Consider the following 12,909-nt stretch of genomic DNA (forward strand, 5'->3'; position numbering starts at 1 on the left):
TACTGAGACGCCCTGCCAACCGTTTAACGGCAACGAATAATCAACGGAAACAACGCGGCAACGCTTGGACGCCTACTCGTGCGGCGCCTATTAATTCATTGCAATTAAGCAGGAGCCTTGATAGTGGCAGTGTCTCAGCGGAAGCGGCCAAGTGTGGCAAGGTGGAACTGCAATTAGCATCAAATCAAATCTTCCACACACACACACATACATACGCGTTCGCCGCATAGCGTCGCGCGGCACAATGAGTTCTTCGAGTGCGCTGCGCATGGGTGGCGTGTTCAGCTCCGGTCTGCAGCTACTGCTTCTCTTGGCAGCTATACAAGGTGAGTTGGCAAAAGCATTGTTGAATACTTTAATTTAATTGGACTCTGAAACACCTTCGTCCTCCACAATCATATGCGTCACCTCAGTGGTGCGCGTCGGTGAGTGTGTCAGTGTGTCTGTGTGCGATCTAATTTGCGTTTTTCATTCTTGGCTGTGTGTTTGACAATGTTTTAATTTGAATTTGCGTAACGACAAAAGCTGGCTGTCGCTCTGGTGAACTGCATTGCCTCAATCACTTCTTATTCACCTCCCGCGCAGACTTTGCGCGCTCCGTTACGTCAATTACAGCAAAAGTTATGTGTTTGGAGGTTTCAGTGCGTGTATGTGTGTAGGTGTGAAGGTGTGAAGGCCACAGCGAAAGTTTTCGTTTGTTTTGTTTGACTGCGAATTCGTTTCGCTTGGAATTTTTCAATTTAACAAAGAATTCGAATTAGTTGCGCAAGAATTATTAATTTGCGAGAGTTACGCAATGTCAGGCCGCTAACAAAACAAGGCGCGACATTCCCTCAATAAATTCAGCTCTCGGCAAGAAAGCGCTTTGGTGAGGCAACGACAAATGTACACAATTTTATTTTTTATTTGTTAATAATTCCAAATGTGCTTTGCCAATCCAAATATTTCGTTTTTTCCATCTATGTCTAATTTTTTGAGTGAATTCCAATTAAGCTAAAAATTAGTAGCGATTCAAATGTCTGTTAAACTTTCAGAAAGAGTCTGTTTTTGACTAGTTTATTTTAATTGTACAAATTGCCTAGTATATGGACACACTAGTTACGCCTAGTTGTAAATCAGAATACGCCTCCTTTGATATCAAGCATTAGGGATTATATTGTGTCATACTAGATAGTGCTGGCAAGACTTCATTTAACAAAAAAAAAAAAAACAAAAAAAAAAAAAAATCGGAGATGTTGAAAAAAGTTACAAGTGTTCAAAGATGAGTGAAAATAATGAAGAAATTCTTAATATTTTGATATTTTTGTATAAAAAACGGAAGAATGCCACGCAGTCCACCAATGAAGTTTGTGAAATTTACGATGCTGTATCAGTTCGTGTAGCACAATAATGGTTCGCTCGCTTCCATTCAAGGAATTTCAAAATTTTGATTTACACAGACGAGAGCTTTACACTGGTGGAATAATGTCTCTACCCGAAAAATGCAAAATGTGATACATATTTATTATTATAAAAAAAAAAATAAGTTGAAGTTTGGTTAGAAATACGAAAACACTTTTTCGACTACCCAATATATACATGTGTATACACTTACATATATGTATATGAATGAAATTTTTTCTACAATTTTCTATGGTCGAAATATTGCTTTTTGTAATATAGCTGAGTTTATACTTTAATTGCTCGGATTTAACTTAAAGTTAGAACTATTAAAATGTGTTAATATTAATTGTTGTTTAAAAATCAAATAAACCGGAAATACTTTCATTATTACTTTCGGGTCCTGCTCGCTGACAGTTTTTCGTGGCATTGATTCTTAATATCACGACAAATTCATGGAAACATAAAATCTCGATGGTACTAAGAAATGCCGAAGTGACACACGCGCTTACCAAAGTATCTCCGACATAGGTAAATCACATTTATCCTTCATAGACTGTTATAGTAATTACCAAAAATGTTTACTCAAACTGATAGAGAATAATTTAAATGGGTTTTAGCCCATTTTTAAGAGGCATATATTAATGACCACTTTAGACATCTTATTTATAAAACCACGTCTATTCACTAGTGATGGCTGTTTTCTGGATGGTGAAGATGCTGCGTCTTCAACATGATATTTTTGCAAACGATTCTGAGCTTTTAGTTGATGACAGCGTCAATGGCACGCTTCATATTTTGAATGATTCTGCGACCGTGATTCCTGTGGAAACATATGATTTGAGACAAACTCGGACGAACAGAATTAAACTTAAATTCAGTCTCGAATACTACCAAGAGTGAGAAAGTCGGATAAGTTAAACGAGTGGGAGGTAGTGTGCTTTCAGCAAAATTAGACTACTGCAATGCCTTCCAAATGAAGATCTGCGCAATCAAAGACCGTCTTCTTGTGCTGAAACAGAGTGTGCTTACAACAGGGAATACAGTTATGTACACACATAGCTAAACGACTTTTAAACCACTAAAGTTAAGATAATGAAAGTATGGCTTGATCTCTTAAAGGATTTAACATCAAATTTCACAATAATTCAGCAATGTGCTTCAGGAAATAGTGATGTTGTTGATAACTGTGAAGCCGGTGAACTAGCCAGAGCAGATACCACCCTACAACTGGACTGCATAAGGCGGGAACATATTATAACTAAATATAGCTTAGTCTCGTTGGAATCTAGCTCTGACTTGCTCAACAATGGCCAAATGTGGCATGAATGGAATATTTACCGCACATGCTGACCACTAAAATTTCAATTCCCTCAACAGCCGGTTCTACGTACCGGAATTAACCCGGATTTTATCCGGCCAAGCGCTGTTTTATCGGCGAACTAACCCAGTTTATATCGCTATCACTATACCTATGTACATACCTCAAACACACACTAACTGACTTATGAATATTAAACTTCACATGAACGTAAAAGAAGATTGTGCCAATCTAGGAAACCAAATTTAAGTGATTCGTTTGACTATCAAACTGAGTTAGGTGGCACCACTGCCATAATTTTCCTCAATAAAGTGACTGCAGACATGACATGCAGCGGCAACTAGTCTTAACCAAAGGGCATACATGTTGCGAAAGTCGTTAATCAGGGATCTATAAAGTTCCCCACTAGCCTTAACTTTACGGCTTCATTTTTGAAGGGATATGGACCAATAATTCCCTCTGATCGTAGATTACAATGAAAAGTTGTGGATGTAATGGCGTCTCAACGATGGCTTTTGAATTATCGGCACTCCAAATGCGTCAAACTTGTTTATTCACGCACCCATTCTTTCAAAGGTGAGCTTCATTGGTGAACAGAATTCGTGAATAGCGTCGCACGATCCGAACCATTATTTTTTTTTTACAAATTTTCACTATTTGCATTTTCTTCATTACATAATGGAAGCCCAAGCTGGGTATAAATCAAGCAACGGTGCCAAAAAGAACCACTCCGAAAAGGTATTACCTCACGGAAGTACACACGCGTCTAAAAAACAAATAAAAGTATTTGAAAAAATTGTCAATATTTCCTTAATTGGTAATAATAGTAAAGTCACGGCTAATTAGCTTCATCACATCATTTAATAATATAAATTTCGTAAAAATATTTTCCAATAATTTTCTTAAATTGCGAATATTTTTTAACTCAATTAAATCAGAGTCAATAGTTTGTAGTGCAAAAATTATGTTTATATAAAATTAAGTATGAATTTAGACCGTGCGAAAATAAAATAGCTTTCAAAAATACTTTCTATGAAATTATTCATTTACATTTGTGCGTGAAGAAATACCATAGGGCACTCAAGTCGCTCATTATGACAAGCAATTAACGTTGGCTTTAATTTTTTAAATTTATTTACTTTTTTTTTATTATTTTTTATTATTTTTTTTATTTGCTGATCACACGACTTAACGGTTAAGCTGCTTTAGTCATGCAGCAAGCTTGGCAGGCGGATTAAGCAAATAGTTTCTATTTGAATTTATAATTATGGAATTCGATATCGAAAAAGTTGTGCAAATTAATTTTTTTTTTTTAAATTGGTTAGTAGAAAAACGTGAAAACCGTTAGATTTTCCACACCTTATTTGGTTTTTACGCGGCTGTGATTTTTGCTGTCGCTGCGGTTGCTTATTACTCGCACACACACACACATACTTATTTATACAAAATTCGCTCCGCGTGGTCCGTATTTGTTTTTTATTGGTATTTCATGTTGGGTTGAGCTGCGGTTGAATTGCTGATTGTTGAAATGTGGAAAATTGTTGTTAGCGATTTTTGCGCTTTTTCTGCTGTGCCATTCAGCAGCCGCACAACTTTTTCACGTGACATAATTTTCATAGAAAGTGCAATTCTGCGTTAGAAAAACTGAAAGAACCGTTGCCCTTGAGGTGCTGTGAATTGAGTTATTCATGGCGAGATAGCGGGTGCGGCATTTAGAGCACTTCTGAGGTTATTATAATTTTTATTTATTAAGCTTGCCTTAAAAGAGCAGAGGTTAAAATGGTATGCAAGAAAAAATTCGAAATCAAATTTAATAAAACACAAAAATTAGAAAATAAGAATTATATGCGCAAATAGTAAATAAAAAAAATTTAAATATGAGTTAAGAAGCCTATAAAATGCAGCATTAAGACCTACATTTTATTTCAAAAATTTGCATATATTTTCTTTCTGCAAAACCATTTTGCTGAAGTGTAGTTCTAGGTAGGTAGAGGGGCTGTCTGATGAAACACCTTGGCGCTTGTTAGAAAACTTTTTTCGAAATTGCTTTTGAATGAATTATCCAATCTTTAAAACTACTAAGTAAATTAAGTTTTCAAATATCCACTCCTATAGGAGCACAAGTATTAAAAATGAATAATATGGAAAAAGGACTGGCACAACTTCAAGTTAAACGAGGAATTACTCCTTTTTAGGATTCATCCACGGAGAAGGCCGGAACCATGGCAATCAAATACATAGTACTTTATACGTCAAAAATTTTACTGTTTACATTTTGAAAACTTGATTTTCCACTTGAAAGTAAACTTTCAGCCGTTTTGAAGTAAAAGTGAAAAAAAACTTTTCGTATTTCTAATCAAAACTTAATCTTATTTTTATACATTTGATAATGAACTTTAATGAACCAAATATGTACCATTTTAGTCGCATTACTCCATCAATGTAAGACTTTTCTGGTTTCTCGGGGAAAAACTTCGACATGCAACTTTCACATCGAACTTTCCAGAATGGAAGCGAGCGAACCATTGCTGCGCTACACGAACTGACACAGCAACGTCTCCGCTTAACACCACAAATTTCATTGGTTGCTTGCGTGGCAATCCTCCCTTTTTATACAAAAATTTCATAATAATTCAATTTCAATTACAGCGAATTTCTTCACTCTCTGTCTCTTCAACTTCCCAATTTCGTGTTTGGCCAAAAGAAGCTTAAAAGCTCACCTTTACAACATTATGTGGTATGACACAATGTGATTGGTAGAAGTGGAGATATTTTCGACTACCTAATATTTCTCTAATGCAACACCCTGTATTTGTATTAATGTGATGAAATATAAATGCATTGACAATTTAAATGCATCAAAGGTATAAAACTGAACTTAAAGCTGGCTTAATTGAGAGCATGCGAAGCACATTGCCGCTTAATACACACACACACGCACACACACCATAACACAACAGCTTTCACATGGAAAAGTGCAGGAAAGTAGAGCAATTGCAAAAAGTGGAAACAATCTTGTGAATTCCTATACACCTCAATGCGTATTGATGCGCAGACTCACACATTGTGTGCACACGCACACATGCATAATTTATTTATACAACTATTCATGGCGAACAGAGCGGCTTAGACTTTCGCTCGACTTTGACGACTTTCAGTGAAGCGCAAAGGACATTGAAACGGACCGGACAAAGGGCCGATGCGAGCAGAGCAGCGAAATTGTTTACAATGAAACAGAAAATGGGAGAAGTGCAAAAAATAGAACGAGTGCAGAAATATGCTGGCAGCTGAGCGCATAAAGCGTAGTGGTTATGGAGCGTAGAAAAACATGAGAAACATAAAAAAGACACTTGAAAACTATCAAAGAAAGGGCAAATGCGCACGATTGGGACAGCTGAAGGTTTGCAACGCGTGCGTTTGCTGTGTGCGCTAGCGGAGCGGGGTGTGATAGAGGAAGTGGAAGGGTGGGAGGAGGAGGAAAAGAGAGATGAATTTATGTTTTTCATTGTCGGTTTGTGTGCAAATGACACTGACATGCAAATCTCGAAATGTTCCACTTGCAACTTGAAACGTGTGTGCGAGTGTGTGGCCCACACACGCCCATTGTTGTGCTTTAGTGTGAATGCCTGAGGTGGCAGCAAGTGAAGCATCAAAACACAAGTGCGCACTACACTGGTCAGGGCCGACACACTTGTCCTCCCTCGGCCGCAGCTGCCGCTGCCGTTGCCGTTGCCGTTGCACTCGAGCGCTTACGCCTGAATGGCAAGTCGCGCTATCTGGACCACAATAAATATTAAATAAAAACTCGGCGGCAATGGGAAAAAAGCGAAATGTAGATAAAAATTGTGCGCGCAAATGCAGCTCCGTTTGCAATATTTATGAGAGACTCAGCGCGCACTGGCCCATATCACTCACTCAACGCGGGTATGAATTGCTGACGCTGAAGTGCGCCTAAATGCATGATGCGGTCGCAAGCGAGCTCTGCTAATGCAAATGTTTGTGGCGCGCCGCATGCGTGTATGTGTGGATGTGTGTATGTGCGTATAGTTCGCGCCATGCATATTCCAATTTGTGACTGTATGTGTATCCTAATGACGGCTAACTGGGAGCTGCGCTAAGCTGCTGTCATTGCGGCCAGTTATGGAAATAAACCCGCCCTTACAAGTGGATCTGCGCTGTTTACCGTTTAATTTTGCGCAAATCACAAAGCATATTTCCGCGTTTAATTGGCCTGCTGCGAGCGCAATAAAATTGCGCTTTTCTTTTCTGTCTCTTCGCTCAATTTATGAATGACAATAAACGGCTTACTGCATATCTCCTGGTGGCCATAACATTTATAAATATGGCACAAGTATTTCATGACAATTATTTCAATGCTAACAACAATCCTTATTCACCATCGCTTTCATTTTAGATATTTACGCCATTTAAGTACTTTGAACCAACATATCTTCATATAGAAAGTTCTAATGGTTTTAACTTTTTCAGGAACTATGGCTCCATCTCCATTACTTATGGAGCTCTATGTATTTTCCATAGCTTTCTTCTATGACATTGATTTCAGTAGTATTTTCCTTTGCGATACCAGATGCGGTTCAGTTGCTAGGTGCATGAGGAGTGGTCATCCTTTAGGTCTGCGCTTGACGCGAATCTTAACAGACTTTGGGGTCTCACTGTCGATACCTCCTCCAGAGTATCACCCCGTGAAGACCCCAGATGCTTATAATTGCCAATACGAGACAAGTACACAAGAGATGCTCCACTGTTTCCCTGATGCTCTGCTCTAGGCATTTTCTGCAGTCTTCTCGATCTGCAGCCCCATTCTGCGTGCGTTTGACGCCACCAGACAGTCACCTGTTATCAATCCGATCATGTTTCTTCTATTGAGATAGAAATTTTGTGTAGCATTTTACCATGATTTGAAAGTTGATCACGTTTTCGGGTGTTAATCGTATACTATTCTTGGCAATCTCGTCTCCTATTTAATTACCTCGATACCTTTGTGGCCTGGCCTGGCACCTAGTTGAAGTGAAGTTGCTTGCTTCTGGCAACACTTTCCACTGCTGTCATGCTTCTCAAAACACTTCTGGCCAATAATGCAATACCAGGCTACTGCCTTGATGGCTGCTTGGCTGTCTAGGCAGATTTTGACTCTGGAATTGCTATGTCCATAGGTTCTATATGCAAATGAAAAATGATCAGGTCGGGGTTTAAACAAAAGCTATGGCTTAATTATTTGGTGCTAAAAGAAAGTATATGTATTTGGTAAAACAGTCGGTAAATTCAGCCTCCACTATGAGACATTCCCAAATGGGTTTAGGCTGAGGGCTCGAATCCCCTAACTGTATTGTTGCAGCCAAGATTCTCACCTGCTCCTGCTTTCTGAGAGTACTCGTCAACAACTCGGTATGAAGGATCTGTTGGACGGTATTTCCAGCTCCTTACGTACAGCTGCAAACGAAACCACTGGTTTTCGGAAAAAGTAAAAGAACAGCTGTAACGATGAGGAATGCCGTGTCGCAGCGGAGAGAAACAGACTACCTGCCACGCAACGTTACAATCGACTACAACGCATGCAGTATAGGCAGACAAAGCTACCTGTTTCCGACGGCACACTGTTGGACCGTATGGCAAGTGACAATAACGGTTGATCGACCGTAAATAAGCCTTGAATTAATTTCATATCAGCTTTCCACAGTGCTGAGCGTAGCGGTTGCTGACTGCTTTGATCACTTCACTTGGGGTCGTTTTCGAATTCCATTTTGTTGGAAAACACGTTAAATTCGGTAAGTATTTCGGTATTTCGGTATAACGACATAAAACATAGCGCGCCTTGTTTAATTATAATTATTAACCAAACTTTGCATACGAAGCAAAATATTTAACATTGCTGAGCGCAAAGAATCCCTGGGCAACCATTTTGTCACGATTTTTTGGCACCCAAATTCCGCCGAGATATTGCTGTGCACAAGTTTGGAATAGCATTAGTCATTGGACTTGGCGCGCACAATGCTCGCAAATGTTTGGCTGGGTTTTGGCAAAATACTGAAAAAGTTAAGCAAATTTGAATAAAATCTAAATACAAATACATTTGTTTCGAAAAATTTTCAGAACTGGAAATTTGCACATTTGTTCAATAGCGGATTTGCTGCGCTGAGTGCTTGGGAGTTTGGAGCACTCATTAGCGCAGATTCATGCACGCACGCACGCGCAAGAAGCGCCAGCAAAGAGGGCAGCGCCGGCGGCAGCTTTCAAGCAGGTTCGACTGCACAGCCGTTTGCGGTGCTCTATATTTTGCACTTGATCTAAATCTGTATACACCGCACTAACACAGGCGCCGACAACGGAGCGCACTACAATTTCCACGCAGGAGACTATGCTATATTTCGGTCGCGCGCTTGGGCGGGTATCAATGCTGTGACTCTCCAGTATGCCACTTGTGGGCGCCGCGAAATCTTTGGTCCATTAAAAAAAATGCGAAAATCCAACAAAAAATGTGAGTTCGAGTATTGGCTGTTTTTGTTGCAGCTGCTGCCGGTGCCGCTAACAGCTTGTGGCAACAATATCGTCGCGGTTTTACTCGCTGCCAATGTGGGTTTCCAATTTCTAACTGCCGCCGAAAGCACATACTAATACACACACAAATGTATGTGTTCTTGTGGCAGTTTCGGTTCGTTGTCGATGACCAGATGCTGCATGCCGCGCTTCGCCAGTTTCAATATTCGCGGTCTGCCTCAAGCGCTTCGAGTGCTTCTAGTTCAGTTGGTGTAGTTTTGGTCGGAAGAATAGCAGCTGCTCACCCTCAGCCTCATCGCACGCCACCCAGGGCTGGCCATATGAAAAGCAGCCTCAATTTATTTACATTTGCATTACAAATGTGTGTGAGTGTGTGTGTAGGCGTGGATGTGTGCTCCATAATGTAGTTGCGAAATTAAAAGTTGGTTGGAAATATTGTTGAGTGCTCAAATTCCTGTTATATTTCGTCTCTCGCATCGCCCTCATTTCGCATGTGCTTTGCCCTGGCAACTCTGCACTCTGCTCTCGGTAATGGCAAGTTTTCAATAACTTCACGCCGCGTGAGTGGCGCTCGTTTGCCGCATCCATTTGGTTAACTATTCAATAGAGTTTCGAGCGTCGTTTTGAGTGAATTTACTGGCGTGAAATGAAATGTAAAAGTTAATGCCCGTGCGCGCTCGTCAACTTGTGTCGGCATGTTTCGCGCAAACAATTTAATATTTTAATTTAATTTAACATAAATGAGTTCCGACACAAGAATATATAAACGCTGATGAAGCTGTAAGTTTTATTAAGATCGTTTTGAAATAATAGTAAAAAAATACAAAGAAAGAAAAAGTCTACCTTTTGTGGGGTGAAACTTCACTTTTACCTCAGTATTTTTCAACATAAACGGTATCGAGTTGACTGAGTATGATCCAAATTGAAACCTTCAGCTTCTAGTATTCCAAAAGAGAAGACATTCATATCATTCGCTGCTTCCATTTTCTATTCTATTCAGATGCATTAAGTTTCCATCTTGGGAAATTCCACAGCTTTAACGGAGCGCTCATTATTTTGAAGAAATTTTTCGGGTTTTACAACGAAGTGATAGCTAAAGTTGATGTGACCAATTTACTCGTACAATCCACCTTTGGTTCCTGAAGTAATAAAAGTACTCATGTTACTACCGCATTCGTTCGAAAGCTGACGATTGCAGACCATCGAGTTCAGAGCAAATATAAGTGGAATATCCATTATGAAAAATTCATCATTATAACTGTGGTATTTAGTGATTATTTATAATTATTTCTCTTTTAAATAAATAAATAAATAAAATAAGTGGATGAAATGGAATTCTCCACATTAAATATCTACGCAGTTTTCAATGTTTGTGCGTCCTTCGCATAGCCAGAACTGGTTGGTACATCAGTATCATTTGGGTGAACTCCGATTCTCTGAATTCTGTGAACTGTTTTCTGGAAACTCGTTACACACTTTCAGGTAGCTGAAAAAACTTTCCTCGTTCAATGAAGCTTGAAAATATGCAACTAATTTTTCAACTAGGTAGAAAATTTAAATTTCTTTTATAAAATTGAGGGAGGTTTTTTTCTTTTTTTTAGCAGTAATTTTTTTTTTTTAACATAAAAAATAAGATAGCGTTGTGCAGACGTAGAGGCCATTCAAAAGGCTTTCACCGGCATACTGGCGCCATAGTGGCCAACGAGTTAAAATACTTGCTCCACATGCTTTTGAACCGCGCAAAAAGCTGTGTTGAAGCAGAAGGAGACTATTTTGAATAAAATAAATTGATTCTGCTGAAAAAAATAATTTGTTCTGTTTTTTTAAAGTCCTCTTTGTTTTCGAGCGCACCTTATATATATATACATTAATATGCAAGCGCATAAGTCTAAAAAACACATAACTGCCTGTATGTATATTCCATATATTATGAACATTTGAGGTTTTTAAAGCCACTTTGTTTTTGTACTTTAATTCATATTTAGATTGCAAAGCTCTTTAAATATGCGGACAGTGGTCACTTAGTTGGATTTAACTGACAGAAAAAGTACTGTTGCGTTTGTTTTTCGAAGAGCTTTGCATTAATAAATCATCAACTGAAAATAAAGAGCAAAATACAAAAAAAAAACACATTTTCACATTTCGAGTTGATTTCCACATATGCGAACCGAGTCGCAGTTGCTTCGCCAATAGTGTCGGCTGCCCAGCTGAGCAATTACTGCAATCCATTAATACCGTAATAATATCGTTGCTACGCTTGCCTTGCTAGCGACCGAACACACAATGCTTGTTTGTCTAACTATGCGCCAGCGAAATCACTCATCTATTATTTATGTGTGTCTTGACTTCAATTTGCCCGAGACCTGCCAACCACTTTACTCGCTCGCTCGCTTATCCAGATGGATTTATTTATATTGCACTGGAATTAGAATCAACATTGCAATTGTTGCTCGGATGCAATGAACTGAGTGTAAGCACTGTTGTTGCTATTGTTTCTGTTGCCGTTGTTGTGATTATGTGTTTACCCAATGAAAGTTGCAAAGCAAAGAAATGCAAGCAAAACAAAAGCAGCAACAAGAACAAGCATTGCAACAGACACATAAACAATGCGAACAGTTACATGGGCAATAACAATAACAACAACTGTAAGCAATAATTTGTAGCTGTTTGCTTATGCGCTAGCATTTCTTTTCGTTTATCTTTCTGCTTGTTTTCGCACTGACACAGCGCAAAGTGTTGGCAATTTCCTCAAAATCCTCGACCAACCCACCGCCGTCTCTTGCACCTTGAGCCCTCCGAACGCTATACATCCGGCATGACTGGAGGTGCCGCTGCTGGCTTGCACTTTGCTCCCTGTCTAGGCACCGCTCGCCCGCCAGGGCGTATGAGCAATTTGTCCGCACTTGTCCGCAGGATATTACCGTTACAAGCGTTGTCGGAGACACAGCGTTCGATTGTTCGCTTTGCTGTGTCCGCTGTTTGATTTTGTGCTTTTTATTGTTTTTGTTGTTGTTGTAAACCGTTTATCACAAGTACCGCCCCGCACGGCTAATCGAGACGATTGCAGGCACTGGAGCAGCCCTCACAGAGTTCGTTGTACGCGAGAGCAGATTTTTAATTTACAACAACCACACACGCACATGCACCCACATGTAAATGCTCGTTCACTTGTCGCTGCGCGTTGCATGCGAATGCGATCGAAAACAAGCAAACAAGCGCAGACAAACAACCGGCGGCATTACACTGGGCAAACACAACAATGTCGAACGACAAGTCAGCAGTCAGCAGCGGTTAAATGCAGTTGACTTTTTTCTCAAATTTCATCAACTTCCTTCAAAGCTTAGCGGATAAACACGCACTCGCACACTAATAAATTTCGAGATGTGAATGTGCAGGAGCGTGCATGTGGCAGGGTTAAGTCATTGCCTTCTGCTGATTAAGTCAGCCGTGTTTGTCATATTAGATTTAGCGCGATATTTACTTAAATTACAAAAACAAACATTCGAATTTATCACTGCGCACGTTTTAGTTGATTTCAAGTGTGCTGTACTTATTGAGTGTCTACAGCGACGCATGCTGGTAACAGCTCTCAGTGAGTGCCGTCAAAGTTCTAAAAATTTCTTGAATTTCTTTGCTGTTGGAAATCGAAATAATATGTGTAAAGTTACAAAAAAAAAAAAAAAAAAAAAAAA

The 12,909-nt window shown here is 39.4% G+C and overlaps 1 protein-coding gene across 1 annotated transcript in view; it reads left to right on the plus strand.

The window, feature by feature from the left end:
• The first annotated feature begins 254 nt into the window (after window positions 1-254).
• Window positions 255-12,909, plus strand: part of LOC108974545 — a 158,236-nt gene continuing 145,581 nt past the window's right edge. The window contains exon 1 of the mRNA XM_018942450.1: window positions 255-326. Coding sequence (XP_018797995.1) covers window positions 269-326 — 58 coding nt within the window. The 5' untranslated portion in view covers window positions 255-268. The remainder of the gene's footprint in view (window positions 327-12,909) is intronic.

Source organism: Bactrocera latifrons, unplaced genomic scaffold (assembly GCF_001853355.1).
Source record: "Bactrocera latifrons isolate USDA-ARS-PBARC rearing strain unplaced genomic scaffold, ASM185335v1 scaffold_56, whole genome shotgun sequence".
Taxonomy (NCBI): Eukaryota; Metazoa; Arthropoda; class Insecta; order Diptera; family Tephritidae; genus Bactrocera; species Bactrocera latifrons.